This window comes from Lonchura striata, chromosome 2 (assembly GCF_046129695.1).
Source record: "Lonchura striata isolate bLonStr1 chromosome 2, bLonStr1.mat, whole genome shotgun sequence".
NCBI lineage: Eukaryota > Metazoa > Chordata > Aves > Passeriformes > Estrildidae > Lonchura > Lonchura striata.
Window position 1 is genome coordinate 4,401,938 of NC_134604.1, and position 25,927 is coordinate 4,427,864.

General features: G+C 56.7%; 2 protein-coding genes across 3 annotated transcripts in view; one reads left to right on the top strand and one right to left on the bottom strand.

The window, feature by feature from the left end:
* Nucleotides 1-7,991, bottom strand: part of CLPB (ClpB family mitochondrial disaggregase) — a 71,827-nt gene extending 63,836 nt beyond the window's left edge. Inside the window, exons 1-2 of the mRNA XM_021535353.3 lie at nt 7,340-7,991; nt 6,426-6,477 (exon numbers count right to left, since the gene is read on the bottom strand). Of these exons, the coding sequence (XP_021391028.3) occupies nt 6,426-6,477; nt 7,340-7,991 (704 nt within the window). The remainder of the gene's footprint in view (nt 1-6,425; nt 6,478-7,339) is intronic.
* A 3,648-nt stretch (nt 7,992-11,639) lies between these two features.
* Nucleotides 11,640-18,742, top strand: STARD10 (StAR related lipid transfer domain containing 10). 2 transcript variants are annotated; one of them, XM_021532464.3, is made up of 6 exons: nt 11,640-11,987; nt 15,769-15,911; nt 16,128-16,231; nt 16,412-16,529; nt 17,263-17,315; nt 17,390-18,742. In XM_021532464.3, the coding sequence occupies exons 1-6, from the start codon at nt 11,731-11,733 to the stop codon at nt 17,615-17,617; spliced, it is 903 nt and encodes a 300-aa protein (XP_021388139.1). In that variant the 5' UTR covers nt 11,640-11,730; the 3' UTR covers nt 17,618-18,742. The 2 variants fall into 2 exon arrangements, with proteins under 2 accessions (XP_021388139.1, XP_021388141.1); XM_021532466.3 differs by having other exon boundaries at nt 11,640-11,913; nt 15,764-15,911.
* Nucleotides 18,743-25,927: the final 7,185 nt, after the last annotated feature.

The following is a 25,927-nucleotide window of genomic DNA, read 5'->3' on the forward strand; positions in this document are numbered from 1 at the left end:
GACAGGGCTTGGAGCCACTTGCATTAGTGGAGGATGTCCCTGTCCAGGGCAGGGGAGTGGAACTGGATGAGCTTCAAAGTCTCTTCCAACCCAAATCCTTCTGTGATTTGACAGTTGGCATCACTAGGTTTGGAAGAGAATGTGAAACCTTACATGAAGTAGCCCAAATTCAGTCACCCCAATGCAACAGTCGAGCTGTGTGCCAGAAAAATACCCTACCAGCCTGGCAGCCCGCTCTGACAGAGGCCAGCAGTGTAAGTGGGAAATGAGTCATCATTATTTGCAGAGGAATTTGAGCATAATACACTAACTTCTGACAATCCATTTCTACTGGAGGTGCCATGCGTTACCTGCTCGACTGACTCTGCGCAGGTCTGAACTCAAGTGTCGGACTCCCTCACATCCACCAACATTCACAATTTATAAGCTGCATAAGCAAGCACTCAACATGTTTTTGACCTGCTACCTGACACCTTCCAAGGTGTCCCTTTACTCCTGAGCTGTGAGGAAAATGGAATAATTGCTCCCCTGGTTGTACAGGCCACGTCCATGCTGATGGACAGCTTCTCCTCCAAACCCAGAGCTGCTCAGGAGGCTTTCCTGCACTCAGCCCTGCTGACAAACATAAACTAACTCGAATTAACCCTGTGATGGTTCCCAGGCATATTCCAGACATACAGAAGCTTCCACGCACCCAGGTGTGTTGGTGTCTGCTTCCAGATAGAGGGATCAGGGATTTATGGGCTTTAAAGCTGTTTTGGAAAAAAGCATGAGATTTCCTGTCGCCCTTGGTTGGCTTGGTGCGGACTGCAGAGACACTGCTCCGTGACTCAGTGTCCAAACCCAAACAAATCCTTGGAGGCCGAAATACACCAAGAAGCAGATCAAAAAGGGCAGTTTCCAGCTATCTAGAACAGGAAAGCACAGCACACATAAGTCTCCCCCAATACTTCATTGCCAACATGAAGAAATCTGGGCTATTGTATCTGCTCTGAATTCCCACAGCCACAGGTCAATTCAAACTCAATAACCAGTAACAAAACTTTCACTGAAACACAGTCCTGGAAAGTTTGGTCATTTAGGAGAAAATATTAAAGGGAACATCTACATGATAAACATCTTTTTATCCTAAAAACCCTAGGTGTTTGTAACTCAGATACACACAGACAAATGCAGACTCAACATCATATAAACACGAAGCAATGGAAATAAATATAATTATAAATCATCTCCCAATCTTGTCTCCAACCTGCTCTCACTATTACTGCTGAAGATGTGTCACAGCTGTTCAGGACTCAGATAAGGCGGCCAGAAGCCAACGATATGACTCTTCTGCCCACCCTACAAAGCATTCAGACATCCCTTGAGCCTCAGTCATGACACTCACAACTATTCTGTGAGAGAAGATTCTTCAACAGGTACAACATGGGATATTGGTTCCCATAAAAGCCCACCTCCTCCACACAGTGATCTGATGTTCCAGGTAAGCAAAGCCTGACACACTGCAGAGGGATTTTTTACCCAGTCTCTGAATTCAAATGCAGTTCTGAATTCTTGTAATGAATACTTGAGCCAGGAAGCAAACAAAAGACTGGGGGACTGTACCCCCAGTCCACCCCACAAACTGGAAAGAATTGAAAGAGTTAGAGCCAGGAGAGACCTTAAAGCTCATCTTGTTCCTACTCCCTCCAATGGGCAGGAACACCTTCCACTAGACCAGCTGCTCCAAGCCCTGTCCAACCTGGACTTGAACACTTCCAGGGACAGGGATGGGGGAAATTTTGCTCAGTGAGCTGTGCTGCTTACAAACCATAGAGAAGAGACAAATACAATCTGGAGGAGGCAGAACTGTGTGAATCAGAATCAAGATGAATGGTGCTGCTTGAAAATTGAGAGATCACCGTTTGGGGCAATCAAGCCTGACTTAGCTGTTTCTGCATCTCCTCCACGTCAAAATCAGCTTGGAGAGAGCAGACTCAGCTGAAGCAACTGACATGGAGCCTCCTGCCCTACTGCCACATCTGTCTGGATCCCTGTGAGAGCAGGAGAGCACCTGGTCAGCTCCAGATCTCATTACCACACAGATTTGAGTAGCAGCCTGCTGTTAGGAATGAGGATGATAACAGCCATCTGACACATGCTCTGTGTCTCCATGAGTCACAGCTGCACAAGGCTGAGGAAAACACTGCTCCATCATGGTTATCTGGTGAGAAAACTGCTGAAGGCCTGTGCTTTTGGGGTGGCTTACTAAGAAACAAAGTTGGAACACAAAGAATCAATATTAATACTGAATATCAACACAAGTGGGAATGAAGTGGGCATTTTTTATGCCTTTGCTTCTTGCTTTCCCTTCAGATGCACAGAACAACTGAGGCTGAAGGAAATTAAACTATCTACATCAATTGGGTATTACATTTTGTGCTAGCTAACAGCATGAAGGGCTTGGAGGGAAGAGCTAGTTTGCCACATGCTCCAAAGGGGATACTCTCAGAAGTTAGCACATTCTTTCAGCTCAGTGAAGAATTCAGCCTGGTTCCCTGCATTCAACAAGTGGTCAGAGATGAGAAATCTTGGCTGGAAGCTCAGAGGAGCCAGAGATGGCAGAGGAAAGCCTACAGCAGAGGAGCTGGATTCAGCCTGTGGATATGCATTCTTCCCGCAGCAATACAAACATGTATTCCAGTGAAGTCTGTCTGCTATGCCTGAAAGGCCTGTTCCTTTTCAGAGTTAAAAATCACTGCTTGGAATAATCACAGAATCATTGAAGGGCTGGGAGAAACCTTAAAGTTCCACTAGTTCTAACCTCCTCTGCCATGGGAAGGGACACCTTCCACTTGACCTGGTTGCTCCAAGACCCGTCCAACCTGGCCTTGATCACTTCCAGGGATGGGGCAGCCAGTTTCTCTGGCCAGCCTGTGCCAGGGACTCCCAGACCTCATGGGGAAGAATTTTTTCCCCATATCTCATCTAACTTTGCCCTCCATCAGTTTGAAGCCATCCCCCCTTGCCCTGTCACTCCATGCCCTTGGAGTCACTCTTCAGCTGTCATGGAGCCCCTTTAGGCACTGGCAGGGCTTCAAGGTCTCTCAGGAGCCTTCTCTTATTCAGGTGAACACCCCAGCTCTCCCTGCCTGTCTCCAGAACAGAGGGGCACCAATCCTTGGAGCACCTCCATGGCTTCCTCTGGGCTCACTCCACATGATGAGGGCCCCAGAGGTAGAATCAGTACCTTAGGTGGGATCTCATTATCTTCTTGGTACCTCCCACTCTCTCTCACACAGCCATTTTCTAAACTTTAGACTAAGATTTTATTTCCTGGTAACTGTATTCTGGTGTTTTCATGTGCAGAGGGCCATGACCAGCTCTCAGCTGAAGGCACTTGGGAAAGGTCAGCACCCCACTTCAAACAAGATGGAAGCTGTACAAGAAATAGCAGCACAGCCTCCCCTCTCCTGACACCCCAGGGGACAGTGCAGGCAGGGGACAGCAGTGTGGCAGGAGGACAGGTAATGTTCCATGGATGGTTGCCCAGTTGGATTGTCACACTCCCGCCCCATCAAAGCTCAATTTGGACTTTACCCCTTGCAGGTGGAGAGAGCATTGAAGGCAAGACTGTCTGTGTCTCCTCTGTCAGCTCTGCAGTAGGGCTGGTAATCTCAGGCTGTGGAAGCTTGTTGTAAAGAGATTCATGGAATCAGAGTGGTTGAGGTGGGAAGCAACTTCTGGAGATCACCTTGTCCTACCTTCTCCTTAAGCAGATTCACCCAGAGCAGGCTGCAAAGGATTGTGTCCAAGCTGGGTTTGAATATCCCCGAGGAAGAAGATTCCAGTGGTCTGTCACACTCACAGTACAAAGTTCTTTCTCATATTGAGACAGAACTTCCTGTGCACCAGTTTTTCCTGATGCCTCTTGTCCCATTGCTGGGACCTATTGAGCAGAACCTGACAACCTCCCTGCAGGCACTGACAGACAAAGATGTGTTCCCCCCTCGAGTAGTCAATTCTTGAGGCTGAACAGCCCCATCTCCCTCAGCCTTTCCTTGTAAGAGGGATGCCCAGTCTCTTCATCATGTTTGAGGCTGAAACTGCCTGCAACAGGGCGAGTCAGTAGTTTTCACGATTTAAGCTTTTTGCACAAGCAAAAAACATGTGCCAAGCAGAGTTAGGCACAAAGCTTCAAACAGTGAGAGGGATGCCAGCCCCACAGGGAACAAGATGGGAAGGAAGGCCCTGGAGAGTCTTTGCAGAGGGATCTGGACAGGCTGGCTCGATGGGTTGAGGCCACTGTATGAGGTTCAATAAGGTCAAGTGCTGGGTCCTGCACCTGGGTCACCACAACCCTGTGCAGATATCTAAGCTGAGAGCAGAGTAGCTGAAAAGTGCACAGCAGGAAAGGCCCTGGGGGTGCTGACTGACAGCAGCTGAACATAAGCCAGGTCTGCTCAAGTGGGCAAAAATGCAAATGGTACCCTGAATCATATCAGCTACAGTGTGGCCAGCAAGCCTAAGGCAGATCCTTGTTCCCTTGCACTGGACATGGATTAGGTACTTCAAATCCTGTGTGCAGTGCTAGGCTCCTCATGACCAGAAAGACTTTGAGGTGCTAGAGTAGGTCCAGAGAAGGACAGTGAAGCTGCTGAAGGGTCTGGACCAAAGGGGCTGATGAGGAGTGGCTCAGGGAGCTGGGGGGACAGCCTGGAGAAAAAGAGGCTTGGGCGAACCTTCTCATTCTGTACAACTCTCTCTGAAAGGAGGGTGTAGCCAGGTGGGGGTCAGGCTATTCTCACAGGTAAAAAATGACTTTATGAGAAGAAACAGCCTCAAATTGTGTGGGTGTCATCGAGCCCTGGTGCAGGCTGCTCAGGGCAGTGGTGGAGCCACTGTCCCTGGAAGGATTTAACAGACATGTAGATGTGGCACTTGGAGACACAGTTTAGTGGTGAGTTTGGCAGTGCTGGGGGAATGGTTGGACTCAATGATCTCAGAGGGCTTTTCCAAACCAAATGATTCTGTGACAGAGCTGACAGAGCATGGAAACAAAGGGAGAAGCTGCAGATGTGCAGCCCAGCAGGATGGTGCACAGCCACCAGCCCTATCCTGACTAGCTGGAACACAGAGCATCCCTCTTGCTGATCTGCATGACCAGGCTCACAAATCACTCAGACATCCCTAAACAGCAGCTTCCTGCAATTACAAGCAGCAGAACACATGTGCCAATTAGCTGCACACCAATATCCTCTTTGGCCCTTGATCTAGGCCAGATCTCAGCCCTGGGGTGCAGCAGAGCCAGGTGCTTCATCCAAGATCCTGGAAACTGGAACATCCCCTGGCTGCAGGCCAACAGGGCTCTCCCCTCCCTCTGCTCTTCTTCACCCATCCTTCTCTTCCCTTTGCTTCTACACAGAGGTGGCAGTTCCTACCTCCCCAGGTGCTTGTGCTGGGTGGGGCATCTCAGCCAGAGGCAGAAACACATGTGTGGTGTACACAGGAGAGCAGCAATGTCTCTTCCCATCCTACACAAGCTGCCAGGCTGCCAAAATGTCTGAATTCTATACTGACTGGGGCGCAGCACTTGACCTGGGAGACCTCTGGCATTATGAGACAGACCGGGTAGGTGTGCCAGGATCTGTTCAAGAAGCAGCTCCAAGGTTCTCATACTTCTCTTCCCACTTTATGGGAGACTTGCTTTCAGTCCCAGAGCTTGTCCCCAGCACTGGGTGGAGCAATTGGTCAGTTACATGGCACCGCTGCTCACAAACCATCCTGGGAACCTCTGAGTCCCTCTCTGGAGGTTTGGCTGCAGAAGAACATGTCTCCTGGGGAGTAGTCACATGCTGAGCCTGAGAAACTGGCCCTTTGTTACCACCTTAGGGAATGTAATGCTGCCAGGTGCACCTTAAAGGTGCCATGGCACCACCCCAACGAGGTGGGCACAGCCAACTGTGACAAAAAGCCTGCTGCCATGGGATAGGAGCTCTGGAGATGCTCCACTCCCTAACAGCTATAACTTTGGTCATGCAACCACTCACTTCCCTGACTTCCTTGGCTGGGTGGAGCTCTGTCCTCTGCTCCTTGGGGGCCAAAGGCCCCTGGAGAACTCCTGGCTCAGGCTGAGGAACCCACAAGGGCTGTTTGTTCAGAGACAGACCCCAAGAGATGAGCCTCTGCGGCGGGCTGCTCACAGATTCACATCTGCATGGTATGGCCTCACACTGTCCTCTCTCAGCACAAGGATCTGTGATCCACCTTCTGCTCAACTAAGGGTGCTCCTCATTCCTCCCCACCCACTCTGGATCTGAGAGGGTGAGGGGAGCACCACATGGGGGCTGGGAGCAGCCAGCCCCTTCCTTCCCCATGTGCTGACAGGGTTTTCCTGCCCTCCCAGCCCTTGGCACACTGCTCTCACGTCTCAGAAGCCTGCTCACCTGTTGACTTCTGAAACGTTGTTAATCCTTGCAGCTTCCAGAAGAGCATCCTCTGAAATGCAGAAAGAAGGGAGGAGGGAGTTAGCATGGAGAACACACATGGACATCCTAACCTGGAATGTGCAGGGGCTGCTGCTGCTCACAGCTCTCACTGCCCACCCCAGTGATCAAGAGCCTATTCCTGTGAACAGGTTACCTAAAATCTGCTCCATGTCTTGGTGGCTGACTCCAGTCCCCATCACACACCCTGGGTGCTGCAGGATGCAGCAGGCATCCCAAGGCAGTGGACACTGTCACCCCAAGGTGTCAGCCTCAGCTAGAGGTTTCTAGACACCACAGAAGTGTTCCTACCACAGAGTCAGAATGACACCCCCTGGCTACAGAAGGGAAGAGCAGTACCCAGCTCTGGGAGATGGGATAAGCAACGGGTTGGGTTGGGAGGGACCTAAAAGCTTATCTCATTCCACCTCTCTGCCATGAGAAGGGACTCTTTCTACCAGACCACATTGCTCCCAGCCTCGTCCATGAACACTTCCAAGGCACAGGGCAGCCACAGTTTCTCTGGGGAGCCTGTGTCGGGCCGTCACCAAACCTACCAGGCAAGAATTTCTTCCCAGTATTCCATGTAAGCCTGCCCTCAGGGTTAGAAGAAGCCACTCAGTGGGAAACCATTGCCTCTTATCCTGTTTCTGCAGACCCATGTCCAAAGTCTCTCTCTAGCTCTCCTGAAGCGCTTTATGCACTAAAGCGTTAAGGACAACTCCTTCCTTGGACAGCTTCCCAGGTTACAGCCAGCAGGCACGTTCCATCCCCAAGGAGGGACCCCGCATCCATCCCCTCCCAAAGGGCACAAGACTGTCTGTCCTGCATCCCACGCCTCCCGCCCTGGGGCCGGCCCCAGCAGCGATAGTCACCCTTGGACAGGCGGTCCCGCAGGTAGCAGTAAGCCAGCGCAGCGATGAGGGCAGGCAGCCCTGCTCCCGGGGAGCAGCTCCCAGCTCCACTCTGACGCCTGCCGGGGTCTCCCGCATGACAGCAGCACTGCTCTGCACCTGAGGGCCGTGCCGTCGGCTCTCTGAGGGATGCCATAAGGCTGGACGATGTCGCTGGCACAAGGCAGCCAGTGCTGGCCAGGCCGGTGGCAAGCGGCCGGGGGGGCTGCAGTGGGGCCAGGCGTGGAGCAGGCATGCCTGGCCTGTCGGCTGTGGAGGTGCCCGTTAGGCCTGGCCCGTTAACCAGGGGAGAGCCCCCCGGGGCCGGCCCCATCGCTGGAGCGGGGTCCCCGGGGAGCGGCCCCGCCGCCAGGGCCTCCCCGCCCGGGCCCCTCGGGCGCTCCCTGCCGGCGGCGGGCCGCCATGACAGCCTCGCGCGCGGCGCCGGCGCGAGCCCGCCGCGCCCCCCGGCGGCCAACACCAGGAGCAGCCGCGGCCGGGCGGCCCCGGCCCCCTCAGCCACGGCCGCCGCCGCAGTCCCGTGGGTCGCACGTGACGGCGACCACCGTGGCGGCGCTCGGAGGAGCCGCGCCAGCCCCTGTGGCAGCGGGCAGAACGCCAGAGACGCCAGCATGATCCCCTCGCTCCTCCCGCTGCGCCGCCCGCACCTTACCCCCCCCCGCGTCGCTGAAGCCGGTAGACCAAGATGGCGGCTGCCGGAGCTTGATGGAGGTGCGCGCAAGGCATATCGGGAGATATAGTCCCCACCGCGCCCCGCGGCGCGCTTTTCCGCCGCGGCGGACTACAACCCCCAGAAGGCGCCGCGGCGCGGCTTTCCCGGGACATGCCGGGAAACCGGCGTCGGCTGCGGGACATGCAGGGAAGCGGCTGGCGGGCTCCGGCAGGGGGCGCTGCACCGACGGCGGGGCGGGGCGCGCGCGCGTGTCGCGCTGAGGGGTCGCGCGCGCACGCGCGCACGGACGGACGCGCGCGTGCACGCGCACCGAGCGCCGCGCCCACACCCCGCACACCACACACACATCAAACACACCAAAAACACACATCAAACACATCAAACACATCAAACACACCCCACACACACCACACACACCCCACACACACCAAACACACCCCTAACACACCACACACCCCAAACACACACACCAAACACACACCAAACACCGAACACACACACCAAACACACCAAAAACACCAAACACACATCAAACACACACCAAACACACCACACACACCACACACACCCCAAACACACACACCAAACACCAAACACACACACCAAACACACCCCCCACATATCAAACACACCACACACACACACCAAACACACCAAACACACATCAAACACACCCCACACACACACCAAACACACACCAAACACACATCAAACACCCCAAACACACCCCACACACATCAAACACACCACACACACCAAACACACATCAAATACACCCCAAACACACACACCCCAAACACACACACATCAAACACACCCCTAATACCAAACACACCAAACACACCACACACACCAAACACACACATCAAACACACCTAACACACATCAAACACACCCCAAACACCACACTCACCCCACACACACATCAAACACCACACACACCCCCCGCACACACCAAACACCACACACACCAAACACTGCACACACGCTGCACAGACCCCGCACACATGGACACCTCTGCACTCACACATGCATGGACACACATGAGCACACACATGTACTCACGCGCACACACCTTTATTTATGCACAGGGGTGCACACAAACGCATGCATTCCCGCACACGGGTACTTCTACATGTATGTACACGTGCACACAGGAACTTATGCACGCCTGTACACACGCACGCTCTCCTGTGCACACATCTCCCGTGCAGCTGTGCACACACCTGTGCAGCACCTGTACCCGCAGGCAGGGCTGCACATGTGGTTGGAGGAATCCTGGGCATCTGCTGCAGGCTGGCCTCTGAGTAGATGCCTCTGTGGGCACGTGCACGAGCATGTGTGTGTGTGTGAGTGCAGGTGTGCATGCATGCTGTCCCCCAAAGCTGCCCATAGCCCTTTCCCACCCCAGATTTGCCACCAGCGATTCTCATTCCACCCATTTCCTCCTGTTTCACCCCAATTCCCTCCGTTCCCCCCCATTATCCCAGCAGCTGTTTGCCCAGTTTGCCATCCCACCATTACTCCAGCACTTCCACAGGGTCCCACAAACTCCTGGATTAAACAGAGCTGCTAAGAAGATGCATTTTAGGGATTTGATTAAAAAGAAAATTAAGAAGACTTGGTTTTATTGCCTGAATGACTGATTTCTGGATTTAGCTCTGCACAGTGCTGGCAGATGTGGGATGGTGGAGCAGGAATAAGGATTGGGACCTGGGGAGCTGGGAAAGAATCAGAAATGTGGGGGAAGGTGTCAGAAATGGGCATTTCTGCACCCAGGCTGGGGCCAGCAGGACTGGGAGTTGTTACAGAAAGCCCAGTGCTCCCAGTTCCCCAGTCCACTTCCCCCAGCTCCATCAGCTCAGTGCTCCCACTTCCCCAGCCCAGCTCGCCCAGCTTCATCAGCTCAGTGCTCCCAGTTTCCCAATTCCATTAGCTCAATGCTTGTAGCTCCCCAGCCTCATTCTTCCAGCTTGAGATCAGTGCAGTGCTCCCAGTTCCCCAGCCCAGCTTCCTCAGACTGACTGCTTGCACTCCTTGCTCAGTCCAGTTCTTCCAGCTCTAACAGCCCAGTTCCTCCAGATACCCAGCCCAGTCTGTCCAGCTCCGCAGCTCCTCCCACCAGTGTCTACAGCTCAGCTCAACAGCTTCTCCAGTCCAGCTCCCCCATTTCCCTCTGCTGCAACAGCCCAGCTCCCTCAGTTCCCCAGCACAGCTTCCCCAGCTCCCCAGCCCAGATACCCCATTCCCCCAGCCTGTCCTCCCTAGCCCATGACTCCCATGCCATCTGTGTTCCAGATTAGGAATGGCATGTGGTGCCACATGGCTGGACTGGCTGGGAATGTGGATGCTCCTTCTTCCAGCACCAGGAGTGCTGGGGGCTGGAAAGGGCTGTAGTGTGATGGCTTTCATCTGGACACAGGGTGGGAACAGCCCAGGCTTTCACAGCAGAGCTGCCAGAAAGGGCGGGGAGAGAAGGATGAGGGTGAGGGTCCCCCTGCACCAGCCACAGCATCCTATCCCACCGCGGATGTCCACTTCCAGTGGGATAGGATGCCAGAGATTCCCTTGGCTCCTTTTCCCAGGTGAGGATGCTGTGAGCAGTGGTGTGGCATGGTGAGCCCTGTGATGCCAGGCCCCTGTCTCCTCACAGGTGCTGAGCATGGGGACATCCCTGTGCTCTCCTATCCCTCCTGCTATTGTACCCCTAGAAGGGTCTCATCCTAGATAAGGAACTTGGTCCCACATCCCTGCTGCTGAGACAGGTACATGCTCTGTCATCACTTACACAGTTATTCATGGGAGCTGGAAGAGGGTTCCTTGGTGCTCCCAAACGGAAAGAGAGAAATCCTGAGTCGGCAGCATTTTCAGAGCTGGATAGGAGCCAGAGCCTGAGCTTTTCCAAAAATAACATCCTAGTCAGCACTGCCAATGGCAGCATGCCCACCTGCTCCTGGCCACAGTACCATGGGGATGCCATGGCAAGGCCCAGCACTGGCACTAAGGATGGATAATGCTTATGTGCTGCACGGGTACAGGGCATGGGCCCACAGCTGACAGGGTCACATCAGGGTGACCTGCAGCCTTGAGAGAGGCCGTGGGTCTCTGTCCTACACTTGTGTCCCCTCCTACCCCAACTGGAATAATGGAACCATTTGGGTTGGTAAAGCTCGCTGGGACCATTGAGTCCAACCACTCCCCCTGTACTGCCACGGCCACTACTAACCCATGTCCTCACGTGTTTCTTTAAACCCCTCCGGAGACGGGGACTCCACCAGTGCCGGGGCTGGACAATCCTTTCGGTGAAGAAATTTTCCCAGTATGCAACCAAAACAGTGCAGGTGTCCCTGCAAGTGGCTCAACTCTCCAGCTGCTCCTGGCATCCCTCCAGCCTGGACTGCTTCCCTCTCCCATGGACTGCCCTTCCACCCAGTGCTGCCGGCTCCCGCCTGGTCTTCCCGGTTTCTCCTCCCCGCCACCGAGATCCCCCCAATTCCTCCGCCCTGGTCCCCCCAGCCCATCCCCAGGTCTCCCCCCGCTCCGCCCCGCGGTGCTCCCCGCCCCGGTCCCGCCCCGGTCCCGCCCCCCGGTCCCATCGCGCCCCGCGCCCCGCAATGCCGCCCTAGGGGCCGGCGGCTCCCGCGGCACCGGCACGGCGGGGCGGGGGCGTTCCGGGGCCATGTCGGGTCACGACGGCGGCATGTCGAGTCGCGACAGCGTGCAGATCCCCGACGACCGGGACTTCGGGGCGTTCCGGGCGCAGTGCGAGTCGGAGCGCGGCTGGAGCCTCACCTACAGCAAGGGCGGGGTGGGGGTCTGGGTGCAGCTGCTGGAGCCCGAGCGCGCCCTCCACAAGATCAAGGTGAGACCTCCCGCCCGGCACACCCTGCTACGCGGTGAGACGTCCCCATCCATCCCGGGCACCCCCAATCCACGGTGAGACCCCGCCCCGGCATCCCCCTGGGACTGGGGTACCCAGCGGCAAGGATGGGGCGCGGGGACGGGTGGAAGCAGGAGGGACCCTGCACCAGGGCGATGCTGCGCCTTGGGCTTGGGGGGAGGGAGTGAGGACCCCACAGTGAGTGGGAGCTCGGGGTTTAACCACCACCCAGGGGTGAGTGGGAATCTCAGGGAATAGCGGGGTCCCTCAGGTGATGCAGCACCTTGGGGCGAGTGGGGACTTGGCCAGCAGGGACCGCAGGACATGTGGGGTTAACTGGCACACCAGGACAAATGGGCAGTCTGGGGACCCCAGGACAAACACAATTCCAGGGCCAAGCCAGGCAACCCTGAGGGCTGTGTAGGGGGGACTAGGGGCTCAGCCAGGGACAAACAGGAACCCCTAGGGCATGTGGGGCCATGGGTCCTCCCCACTTCACCCATTGGGAATGCACCTCCCATGCTTGCTGCACACCAGGAGTAGGCTTGGGGACTTTTTGGAGCCTGCAGCCACTGGCCTGCTATCATTGGGGCTGTCCCCCTTGCCCAGAGCTCCCTATGTCCCCACTGCATTTCCCTGTGGGTCCCTTCTCTCTTGGTGCCAGTGTGCTGGCACAGGCAGGTGCACGCTTATCCTGGCTCTTCCCTCTTGCAAAGTGGGGACACCGGGATTCCAAGAGACAACTTGAGACAGGAGCAGTGTACAGATGGGGTTACACTGGAGTCTCTGGCTGGTGTCCCTGTCCCTGCTGGCACCTCCATGATGCTCTCCTGGTATAGTGGGTGGCATCACCCTTGCCCTGGTGTTGAGCCCAGGTGGTGGTGGTGGCAGCAGTGACAATGCGGCCTGCTCACACACTGCTCTGCAGCAGGCGAGCAGTTGGCACCAGCACTGCTGGGGAAACCTATCCCTGGGGCACTGGCAGTGGCTGTGCCCGGCTCCTGCCGTGGAACCACCGGGTTGCTTCCACTGTAGCATGCTGGAGGAGTTTGGGCTGCCGTGAGCCAGGAACAGATCCCCGTTGTGCCCTGGTGGCAGCAGTGTACTCTGGGAGGGGGGATGGTGGGCTCTGGGGTGTAGGGAGTCACTGGTGCCACTTGCAGCCTACCCCATCCCCACAGAGGTGGGGACCCATGGTGGGTGGGATGTGGAATGTCCATCACTGTGGCATCCGGGCATGGCTCTGTGTGACAGTGCATCCTGACCCACCCCCCCCCTTTCCAAGCTCCTCGTGTCCCCTAGCCCTGCTGTTTGCTCTTGGGGGTTGCATCCCAAAACATTCCCTGGACTGAGGTGGCGCCTGGGTACGTCCCCTCCCTGTCCCACAATCCCAGTGTGCCACGTTGGCATGGCAGGGACCCAGCCCACTCCAGGATGTCCTGGGACAGCTGCTCCCGTGGCACCTGGAGCTGTCTTTTGCCTGCGGGGGTCCCTGAGCCAGGTTTCCACGCCCCCCTGGACAAAGCCTGATTGGAAAGGTCCAGCTGGGTGTTCATATGTTGATTCCACGTGTGTGCCACTGGGTATTGGAGACCCTGTGGGGTAACAGTCCTTGTCCCCACCTCGTGGCCCCCAGCAGCACCCAGGTCCACCATCCCACCTAGGATGAAATGCTCCTGCTGGGAGCATTCCATTGAAAGGATGGACACATGTGGCATTGCTGACGTGGCACAGCAAGGGGCCCAGGGGTTTGCCCCTTATGCTGGGGGGTCTCTTTGTGGGTGCTGGGGATTCTATGCTGTTTCCAAGAGCTGGTTTCCCCCTGAATTCATCCTGGATTCCTCCTGGATTCCTCCTGGATTCCTTGCCTAATTAAGTGGAACCTGAAGGTCTCGCCCTGCTTTGAGGCTGCCGCCCCCTCCTCCCCGCCCCCCTCCATTAGGGATGCAGCTCCCGTCTAACCTGTTTTCTGGAGTCTGGGAACAAGCTGGTGCCATGGCTGATTTCTCAGTGGGACATTTGGGGGCCTTGGGACTGGCTATCGGTTGGGGGAATCCAGCCAGGACACCCCATCCTACCCGGTGGGGCAGTGAGTTGGTACCTGGGCATCTGAGATCTCCCAGGGATGATGGTTTTCCCTCTAAATGGGCTTTTCCCAGAGGAAATGGGCTTTTCCCCTTGGTGGCTGCAGCCCTCACCACTCCCCCAGGCAGGAGTGGTGGCTCTCCCCTTTGGATCTGCTCCTGTCCCACAGTCTGGCACCCATTTCATGTTCCCTCGGGCACAGTATAACCCCAGCCCTGGGGACTTCATCTCTTTCTCCTCCACCTCCTCTTCCTCCTCCTCCTCCTCACCCCATTAGTCAATATTGACTCAGGGTTGGGTGTGCATTTCCAGGCACTTCCCAGGTGGCACCATCCCCTCTCCTGCTGCGACCCCCCCTTGGCACTCCCCCAGGATGTGAGTCACCTGCAGGACAGGTCCTGCACTACTGGCTTGACCAGCCTTGCTGCTCTGGGAATAATCCACCTGAGCATGGTGCTGGGCTGGCCTGGGTGCAGGTGGGAGCAGGGATTCTTCAAGAAAATCATCCAAGAAGGCTCTTCCCAAAACTGCCCTGCAGCGGTGGGTGTTCCCAGACAAGTTTTCAGGTTAGTGGAGGAGCTGGAGATGGACTCTGTGGAACAGGGATGGGTCTCTGAGATTGAGGATAAGCACTGTGAGGTTGAGGGCAGACTCCATGGGGCAGGGATGGATCTGTGGGGTTGAGGATCAGCACTCTGGGGGTGGTGCTGGGCTCTGTGGGGCAAAGATGGGATTGAGGATGAGTGCTGTGGGGGAACAGGTTCAATGGCTGTGTTGCACCAAGGGGCATGTGAGGCTGTGCCCCATTGCTGGGTGCTTTTGTGCTCCTTCCCAGGGCTGGGAGGGTCTCTAGTACCATGTGCTGGGGTGACAGGGCCAGTCCTAAATCCTGAACTGCAGGGTCTGGGGTCCAGAGGAGCTGATGCCATCCCTGGGGATGAACAGGAGCCAGTGGCATTCCCAGGGACAGGCTGCTGCCTGGTCTCCCTGCCCCACGCTTGGCTCCTTGACCTTGGCAGATGGCATCCCTGCTACAGGGGTAGCTGCCCTCACCTTCTTTGTTCTCCTTGTGTTTTTGCCTTCCCTGGATTTGGCTGTCGTAGTTACGGAGCAGCTCCCCACTCTGCACCCCTCTAATGCCTTCTGTGTGTTCCATGTTGCCCCAAGGCACCAGGCACAGCCCTGCATGCTGGCTCCTCTTGGCTCCCCTGTGCAGGGATGCTACTTTGCAGGGAGCACATCCACGGTGATGGGGGGACAGGTGGGAAGCAGGGTCCCCTAACCAAGGATTCAGCTCCACACTGCCTTGAGGCCCTGGATGCCTGTGCTATGGGTAGCAAACTGAGCTGCTCTTTGGGATCCAGGCCTTCTTGGAGGAGGATGCATTGATTGTTCTTTTATAAACATCTGAGAGGAGACAGCTCCACCCCACTTGCTGGGGCTTCCCACAGCTGCCTTCCCACTTGGGGGTCCCCATGGCTTCCTTCTCTCCCAGGGGTCCTCACAGCCACTCTCACACTTTGGGATCCCCACTGCCCCCCTCCTGCCTGACATCCTCAGTGCTGTCTTCTTATGAGTTCCACAGCCACCTTCCCACCTGGGGGTCCCAATGGTCATCCTCCCACCACGAGGTCCCTGCTGCCATCCTATTGGGGATCCCCACAGCTGACCTCCTGTGCAGGGTCCCCAAGGGCACTCTCCCACGCTGGGGGCCCCTGGCAGGTCTCTCATGCCCCCTGCCTTGCAGTGCAGGATGGAGTGCAGGGACGTGCCGGCGGAGACGCTGTACGATGTGCTCCACGACATCGAGTACCGCAAGAAGTGGGACACCAACGTCATCGAGACCTTTGACATCGGGAGGCTGACGGCCAACTCCGATGTGGGCTACTACGCCTGTGAGGAGGGGCCGGGGGGATCTGGGCGGTCCTGGGGGAGGGCTGAATCCCAGGGCTGCTACCACTCCGCCCCTGGGTTTGGCGTCTGGGGGATCTATGGTGTCTGGCTCTGAAGGGAGGAGCCTGTATACCAGTTTGGGGGGATTTGGAGAAGGGGACCCCATTCTTGAAGGTGGGTGTCTCACTCTGGAACATCCCACCCGGTGCTGTCCCTAGGGAGGTGTCCCAAGCCCCTGAAGAACCGGGACGTGGTCACACTCCGCTCCTGGCTGCCCATGGGCTCTGACTACATCATCATGAACTACTCTGTCAAGCATCCTGTGAGTTTAGTGGGGCACCAGGGGTCCTGTGGTGCTGGGCTGGGGCTGGGGCTCACTCAGAGCTTGGGGAGATAGGCTGGAGAGTTGAGGGGGTCATGACAGCCCTGCTTGTGGCTGGTACCTGCTGTACCCCACCTGCCCTGCCACTGACTCGCGTTCCCTCCTTGTTCCCCACCACAGAAGTACCCCCCCCGCAAGGACATGGTGCGGGCTGTCTCCATTCAGACAGGCTACCTGATCGAGGGGACAGGAGCCAAGAGCTGCACCATCACCTACCTGGCACAGGTGGACCCCAAAGGTGAGAGAGGGACCCCCCAGCTCTGTGCCCTGGGGCTCAGCACCCTCAAGTCCTTCCCTCATGTCAGTGTGTGCTTGGGGGGCCCAGTGGGGTCCTTGTGGAACTCAGGGGGGCTTAGTGGGGGTCTCATGGGTTCTCAGTGTAGGCTCACTGGGAGTTCAGGGTGGCCTCTGGGCTTAATGGGGGCTTTGGGCTCAGTGAGGACTCAAGAGTAGCTTGTGGTCTCAGGGTGGGCTAGGGGAAGGCTGAATAGGCACTCACTTGGACTTAATGAGAGCTCAGGTTGAGCTGGAGGTGGCTCAGTGGGGATTCTTTTTGGGCTCTGGGATTTCAGGGCAGGGTCAGTAGGGCTTCAAGAAGTCTCAGGTTGAGCTCAGGGGGACTCGGGATGGGTTCAGGAGGACCTGTGGATATGCTCAAGGTTGGGCTTGGAAGAGCTCATCAGCAGGAGCATCTTGGGATGTAGCCAGAGCCAGACCTGGAGCATGGAGCAATGTCAGGAGGAAACAGATGTGTTCTCTTGAAATCTTTCATTTTTGGGGCTTGAAGAGGGACCCAAAATGCTCAAGTCACTATTTTTGACCTCTGCAAGAGCAGAGAGCAGTATGGATTGAACCCTGTTCCCTCTCTCTAGCCACATGTGCCCACTGAGAGTGCTCTGGGTGTCCTGGCTTTTAGGCACCTGGGGGGATGCTGGGGGTCCCACTCCCAGCCACCCCTCCCTTCTCTCCAGGTTCTTTACCGAAGTGGGTGGTGAACAAATCCTCCCAGTTCCTGGCCCCCAAGGTGAGTTTGCAGCACGGGGGTGGGGCTGGTGTGGGGGTAAGGGGTCTCTGTGCCCATCTCACTCTTCCTCCCAGGCGATGAAGAAGATGTACAAGGCATGCCTCAAGTACCCTGAGTGGAAGCAGAAGCATGACCCTCACTTCAAGCCCTGGCTGTTCCCGGAGCAGAGCCGACTCCCAGCCCTGGCACTCTCTGAGCTCTCCCTCCAGCATGCGGATTCCCTGGAAAACATTGATGAGAGCTCCCTGGCTGAGAGCAAGGAGGACCGTGGCGAGGGCAGTGATGAGGACAGCCTGACCTGATTCCCCTGGGAGCTCCTCTCCTTGTTCCCCTGGCTGGGACAGCCTGACACGACACACCCCCCGGGGGCTCCTCTCCCTATCCCCCCACTTCCAACATGGTTTGTGTCTCTATCTCACACACCTGTACACATGCACCCCCACTTTGGGTTCAGGGGGACCCTCCCATTGTTGTACCCCTGTCTGGGGACAGCAGGGACATAGTGGGTCCCCCAGGGTGAGAAGTTTGGGGTTGTCTGGTCACTCAGCCCTTGTGGGACACCAGTGTTTTCCCTATAGGTGGCAAACCCAAAGTGACCTTCAGCTTTTGCGGGGGCAGAGGAAAAGGGGGGGCCCTGTGTCTGCTCCTCAGCCCTGGAGACCCTTCCACTGAGCTCCCCCTCTGCCCCCCATCCTTGCTCCCCATCTCTGTTATGGTCCAACAGAACTGCCTTCATCCCATGGGATCCCCACCCCCAGCAGGGGGTGCTTGGGCACCTGCCTGCACCTCTGGGCATACAGAGGGATTTTTGGGGGGCTTCTGGCACCTCCTGGCATGCTGGGAAGGAGGGCCTTTGGGGATTTTTGGCATCTCCAAGCATGTAGAGGGGAAGCTTCTAGGCTCCTGGCACCTCCAGCATGTTGGAGGGAATGCTGGGGTCTTACCTTCAGGCATGTGGGATTTGTTGAGGGGCTCATGGTACCTCCAGATGTGCTGTGGTGGATGTTTTGGGGGCTCCTGGGATCTCCATTCATGTTGGGGGGGTCTTACGGGCTCTCAGCATCTTCAGGTTTGTTTGGGGGAGGCTTTGGGATAAGCTCACACCTCCAGGTGTGCCCAGTGTCTCTGGGGGCTCCCAGCATCTTCAGGCACGTTGAGAGGACTTGGGGAGGCTCCTGGCACCTCCAGGTGTTCTGTGGGTCTCTGAAGGCTCCTGTCCCCTCCCCTGCCTTTCTAGGATGGGGACCCTTTCCAAGCTGGGTGCCTGAACCCTTCCTCCACTGGAATTTGAGGCCTTGACTGGGGGTTTGGGAGCTGGTTTTTGGCCGTGCTCCTGCCCCCTTCTTTTCTGGGGGTGCACAGGGACATGGGAGATTTTGTACCTTGTACCAGAGCTGATTATTTAGGAATAAAATAATTAAATCTGGCATGGGAGGGACTCAACCTCTGTCCCACCTTGGTCTTTTGAGAGCCATCCCTGTCTCCATAGTGCACTCAGGCAGGGGGTCCCTGCTCATGGTGGGTGCTGGTGGGACCCTCAGGGGTTGTGGGACTGTCATCTCCAGGGGTGCTCTGGGTGGTGGTGATGCCACCAGAGGGTGACAGAGAAACCCCTAAAATGAATTTGCAGTGGGCACTAACTAATTAGGCATGAGGCTACATACATGGCCCTGTAGTTGTTTTTCCCACAGCCCCAGCCAAGCCAGTATCACCAGTACATTTTCCCCAAAACCTCTGGGAGAGGAGACTGAATTTTTGGGCACTCTGGGGGGATACATCCTGGCTTCTCTAGGAGGAGAATACTGGGGAACAGAGCTGACACTCCCAGGGGTTGTGGTCCTTTTGTGGAGCCCTGGGACTCTTGTCTCCTCCTGGGGTGCACCCAGGGGCAAGGCTGCTTGTGCACCCCACTTCTCCTACTGCTGTGGCACCCCAAAACCTCAGCAGGCCCCAGCCTTTCTCTGTGCCCTAGCAGGGTCTTGGTGGGTGGCATTGTCCAGCATGTGCCATTCTCTGTGCCTGTATCTCTGTCACCTGTGGGACCGGGGTGGGCACTAGGGACTTGCTTCCCATGTCTCCTCTTAATTTCCACCCCCCCACACCCTCCACCCCCTCCCACCCTCCTACACTGATCCCAACTAAAAATAGAACTCAATTAAAAAGGAACTTGGCCACCACCTGCCTGGCAGGTTGGAAATGGAGCTGAACTGGATACGGGACACCCTGCAGCGGCTCTGGAGCCAGGGGGACACGGAGCAGGGCAGGTGACGGGGTAAAGCCCCTTGTGGGGAGGGTTTAGGTTTTTCAGCTCTGGGGAGGTACAGCTGGAGACCCAGAGTTGAAGCTCCAGAGAGAGAAGATGGCTCCAAAGGCAAGTGGAATATGCTCTGGCACATGCCTGCTGCTGGAGGGGTTGAGAAGAATTGGGGTGCAGGTACGATACATGGAGGGGGGTAGTAATCTAAGGGCTGTGCTGGGGACGTTCTCAGGTACTGACATGGGTCATCCCTGAAATGTGCTGGGAAGGACTACAAGGCTTCAGCTCTTCAGGGATCGGGCTTGGGCATTGCTGCTGACCCTTGGGGTCTCAGACAGCACTTTGTTTTGTGACACCCCCAAAGTGGGTAAGGCCATGGCACCCTCATCCTCTGCCAAAGGCTCTCTGGGAGGGTATTCCCCCCCACCCCCAGATTGATATGAGCATCCAGGATAGGACAGCAGGGGCATGTGATGATTCTGGGGAGCAGAATGGGATAACGTGGGGGATGTGATGGCTCTGGGGAGCGGGGTAAGGAGCGGAGGGATGTGGGAGTGGGAATTCCAGGAGTAGGGGGGATGCAAGCAGCAAAGAAGCTTTTTTAGGATATTTCACGCTGGTCCCCTGGCTGAGCCCCACTGAGCACCATACCCTGACTGTGGGGCTGAGCCGTGGCCCCTCCTGCCCTGGCCTCGCGTGGGCGAGGGGCCGAGCAGGGGGAGCCTTCCCACCCCCGGAGCAGGCAGCCAGCGTGTCCCGGTCCCTGAGCGCCGGCATGAAAGGACCATTGTCCCAGGCTGGGCAGCCGTGAGGGCTGGCCATGGGCACCCCACATCCCCTCTGCGTCCCCAAGCCCTCCCACTCTCCTTCTGACCCCCCACTAAGACCTTGGGAATTGCGTGGGGAGGCAAGAACCCCCGTCCCACGCAACCAATTTATTTTTTTTTTTTTTTTTGGGGGGTGGGGGGGGAGTCCTGGCAGTCTTCCCCTTGAATCCCGTTTCCATGAGGCAGCCAAAGCTCCGTGCCGGGAACAAGCCCGGGCCTGGCGAGGGGGGCGCTGAGTGCCCCCGCCCCGGGAAGCGCTCCGGCATCCTCCGGGAGCCGCCGCCGCCGCAGACAGAGGTACCGGGTGCTCCGGGGGGCTGGAGGGGCACCCCAGCTCGGGGAACGGGGCCACTCTGCCTCCCCAGCGCGGCTAGTCTCTCCTGGGGGAGGTCGTGTTTCTTTCCACGTGTTTCTGTGGGTCCCTGGGCACACAGTGGTGTGAGGGGGCACTGAGGATACTGGGATTCGCTGGGTGGGGGGGATGGATTATGGATTGTTCTGCTGCCACAGTGGTGTGCTCCCCCCACCCCGATTGGAGTACTCATGCCGCAGATGAACCCCGGTATACCCCAGCTCTGCCCCGGTACTCCCGAGCTAGTACGCCCCAGCTCGCTCTCAGCACACCTTAGCTCGACTGCAATACGCTCCAGTTCACCCCACTGCAATCCCAGTATATCCCAGCTCAAGCCTGGCTCAATTCCAGTACACTCCAGCTTCTTCCCAGTAGACCCCAGTTCACTCCCGGCAGGCTCCAGTTTACCTCCAGCACACTGGAGTTCAATCCCAGCTCAATCCCAGCACACTCCAGTTGAACCCTGGTACTCCCCGGGTGCCCCCCAGCTGCCCCAAACAGACCCCAACTCATTCCCAGCGCACCCCACTGAATCTCAGTGTACCCCAGTTTACCTCGGCGCACCCCAGCTCAAACCCAGTTCATCCCAGTTCAATCCCAGTATTCCCCAGCATATTCCAATTCACCCCAACACTTCCCAGCTCAATACCAGCACATTTCAGCTTAACCCCAGTTTAATCCCAGCCTTCCCAGTTTACTTCCAGTATATCACAGCTCCCCTAAGCAGAGCCCAGCTCAACCCTGGTATGACCTAGCTCAGTCCCAGTCTCCAGGGAGCCCTGGAGCTGCTGATAGCCCTCAATCCTGTGCCACTGCAGGGGTCCTATTGCCTGGCTGGGGTGAGTGACATGCTGGGGGATACTGCATGGTTGTGCTGCTGATGCCAGGGGTGAAGCTGGGTAAAGGGACCCTGAGGGCCCAGCTGGCAGATTTGTTTTCTGCTGGGGATCTGGCACGTCCCTGTTTGTGGCCAAAAAATAGCGTCAGCTGCGGCCGTGCCAGGCCCCCTGCCAGCAGTGCCTGTGTCACACTAACCACCACCAACAGCACCCAGATGCCAGGTGATGCTGGTAGTGGGCTTCCCTTGCTGTCTCCTTCCTCACTGCTTCCCAGGGCTGTGCAGCTGGAACTGGGATGGTCGTTGCTTTGTCCTCCGGTAATGGCAAGCTGGTTCCATGGGACACCTTCACACTGCTGGGGCTATTGGGTTGGTGTTTGGGGTGCCCATGGGCTGCAGCTGCACGGGGGGGTTCCTAAGTCTAGCACCATTGCAGGGAAAGCAATTTTAATTTGTGGGTTCAGCCCCAAAAGCCAATTTTTTGTCACAAGAGCTGAGTGCTAGGGGTTGGTGGCTATTCTGGGGTGCTGGGAGAAAGGTAGTAAGGAAAACTCCTCCAAGAGCTTATGGTGGTTTTCTGGGGGTGCTCCAGCAGCTACTGGGGATGCTTTATTATGGACCACAGCCAGGGCGTCAGGGATAGGGATATTTAGAGCAATACTGAGGATGTGTTTTCTGCCAGAACTTAGCCTCAGAGCAAGGTGAGCCCTTGAGATTTTGCAGGTATCTTGTGGGAAGCAGGGAGTTATGCTCCCCCATGCAGAGAATGATGCAGCTCCTGTGGCAGGACTCTGTGGCCGTGGGGGGTTTGATGCTTGAGGATGCTTTGCAGATGATTCCCTCAAATCTGCAGGTGAGGGAGAGCCTGGCTGTGTAGAAAGTCTTTAGCAAAGTGGGGGTGGGTGCACATGGTTGGTGGTCCCTGTACTTCTGTCCCTGATGCAGCATCCCCTGGCTTGGCTTATCTGCAGGGCTGTGGTGGCCAGGGGGATCTACGGGGTGGCCCTGCTATGATGTGACCCTGCTGTTGGGGACAGGGCCTGTGCATGGGCTGGAGTTGCACCCCAGTGAGCATGAAGAGGAGGTGGGAGGGCAGCAGGGCTGGAAAAGGGTACACCCCATCCACAGCTGGAGGGGTCACCCCTTCCTCATGACGCTCTCACTTCCCACTTACGAGAAAGTGAAACAGGGCCCTGCATGGTTTTAGTGCTGGATGTTGGGTGATGGGGCTGATTTCTCACGGGGGAAAGAGGTGCCATTCTTCCCAGGGGACCCATCAGGGACTCATCCTCTGCAGCCAGGCTGTTGGCACAGTGCCCCCCCTGCTCCTCACCCCCCAGCATCACCAGACCCTGGGACACTGGGCCTCCTCTGGGGTGGCTGTGCACGTGGGGTTTGGCTTCCTGACCTAGTTTGCTGGCAGCTTCCATAAAGTGTGTCAGGAGCTGAGAGCATTCCAGTGGAACTCAGTGGGTAGCGACAGCATTGCCAGATGTATTTACCCCTTTTCTGTCTGGATTTCCCCATTTCTGGTTGGATTGACCACTTTTTTTGACTGGATTGGTTCATTTCTGGCTGTATTTGCCCCTTTTCTGTCTAGATTTGTGAGGCAGGCAGCAACACTCTGGAAGGGAATGCTGTTTGCTGATAAAACTCATCTGTTTGTTGGTGCCACAGCCTGGGACATGTTTTACCTTCCCCATGGGGGAAGGGGAATGCAGATGGTACCTTGGGGAAATGATGAACTCTCAGTTTTCCTGCCCCCTTGTCCCTAACTTCTCACCCACCTCACCACTGCCCACCTCCCACCTCTGTGCACACCCTCCATCTGCACACAGAGCTGGATTGGGGCAGTTCTCATGTAGGAACACACCCTGGTGTGTCTGTGAGCCCTCAGGCCCCCAAGCAGGGGGCTGGGCACCCTCTGGCTTCTTCACATGAACCACCTGGAAATGGCAACTCATGGCAGAGGGAGGAGGCTCCAGAGAAGCAATTCCACCTCTGGATTGTGATTCCGCAAGCTTGAACTTGATCCCTGAACCGCACCTGAGGGGTTTGAATATCATTTGCAATTTATTTGGCTGAGAAGATCTTGAAAATGAAAAAGCTTCACCCTCCCAGGAAAGACCTTGGGTGCTGCTGAGCAGATGGGCACCCACTGAGGTGGAGCATGGAAGGTTTGGGTGGGAAGGGGTCTGTGGAGTTCTGGGTGCTGTCCTGGAACCTTTTGTTTGCTTTGGGGTGATCACTGCTTGCTGAGGATCCTGTTTGGGCAGTTTTGGGGTGAGGATGTAGTGCTTCCAATTCCCAGCTGGATGGAGAATCTGTGGTAGCCCAAGGAGGTCTGTTGGAGACATCACACTGACCCTCTGGATCCAGCAGGGACACTGGTGACATTGGCCTCATTCTGGCTGGCCGTGTCGCCTTGTCTGAAGATGTCTCCTTAATTTAGGCAGGAAAGGGTAAAAATTGCTGTGATGTGAAACTGGTTGCTCAATGCTGCTGGAGCTTGGTGGCTGAAGAACCCCGTGTTCCCACAGGTCCTTCCACACTCGGCTTTGTCCCCTGTGCCCACAGGAATCCTGGTGGGTAACAGCTTACTGCCCTCTCTGGGAATCCACAGAGGTCCTGGGCTGGTGGGACATGGCAGCCACCTGCCTGCTTGTCCTCTTCTGTCCAGTGACCAGAGCTCGGCTTGTCCTGCTGCCCCGCTGCGCCCTGTCCTTGGTACCTGGTTCCTGCAGCAGGACTGCTGAGCTCTCGCTTCCCAGAGCTCGCCCTGCCTGGCTCTTCCTTCCTCTCCTGCTGAAAGCCCTGCCCCGTCCTCCTGTCACCCAAGGCTCTCACACCGCCTCCGGACCCGGCCTCCCCGTCCCTCATGGTGGCTGTGGTCAGCGCTCAACCACGCTGAGGCCTCCCGGTTCTGGCGGGGCCTGGGGTGGCGATTGCACCACATCCTCGCTCCGAGCTCTGCTCGGCTCTCCGGAAAGTTCCCCTTGCTGAGGTGGCGTTTGAGGAAGTGCTGGGGCAGGCAGAGACCCCTTGGCAAACCTGCGCTGCGCCAGCTGAACCACGGCAGCCTGAGGCTGGCCACCTCCTTCTGCTGAGCCGAGGGACCGTGTGCTGGTAATTGGCTTTCCTTGATTAATGAGCCCACAGACCTGGGGAAGGGGAACGTGGGGTGCAGGCAGGGTTTGCCTACATTGGAGGAGGAATTGCAATGGGAACGAGATCAATCGAGTGGGTGCCAGACACCCAGCAGTGCTCCTGGGCTGGATTTTCCTGGCTCGTGGCCGCTATTCTGGGTGCCATCGAAGGGACACGCAGGGGAGAGCTGTGGGATGGCCACCACTTTATTACCATATATTTATATGCTTGGGTGCCGAGTGCAGCTCTGTCAGTGACACACTGATGACCCTGGTCACATTACTCGATCCCTGGCATGTCGTTAGGGGTAACATTGATTACCCAGGGGAAGCTGGAGCCTCTGAAAGGAGAATGCTTGCCTGTCACTTCCAGTCAGAGCCCTTCATTTCCATGGCATACACAGCTCCTTAATTAAACAAGCCCAGCCCTCATTAGTCCCCTACCTGAGGGCTGGGAATCCCATGGCCCTGAGAGAGTGGTGGGATGCAGTGGGAGAAGGGTGGGCACACTTGTGCATCATGGGGGGCTCCTCCCTGAGTTAGGATGCTCAGCTCTGCTGGGGAATGAGGCACATTCCAAATACTCTGTTGAGTTGAGGGCATCTGAGGTGGGCTGGGGTAGCTGCAGGAGCCCCCAGGAAAGCAGCTAACACCCAAATTTGGGTATAGAGTGGCTTGCTGAGCCTCTTGGTCCAGATAAAGGGGACCAGCACCAAGCACCCCCAGATCCTTCATCCCCAGCACTGGGAGAGTCAGGGCTGTGTGGGTTTGGGATGGGGCTGGGGGGTGCAGTCCTCATGTATTTTGGCATCCTGATTTATCCCCCCTGAGCACCAGCCACGGTGCCAGAGTGCTGGCAGCCCTTGCCACTCCCTCCTCACACCATTTGTCCAGCTTTAAGTCTCTTACAAAACAGCCCCTGTGGTGTTGCCTAATCCCAGGGAGGAATGCAGTGGGTCAGCACTGGGAGGATTTGTGTTTGGCAGGGGCCACAGCCAGGGTTACCCCCCAGTTCCCAGCAGCTAGCTGGGTTACAGCGTCTCCCTGTCTTGGTTTTACTTCTGGAATATCCTCATCTTGTTTAGCACAGAGGTTAAATGATTAATGACAGAAGGAGGGAACCTAGAAAAGGCCTGATGAATGATTTACTTGCTGAGGGCAAAGGGCTCGACAGCAACGGGGACCTGCCAGC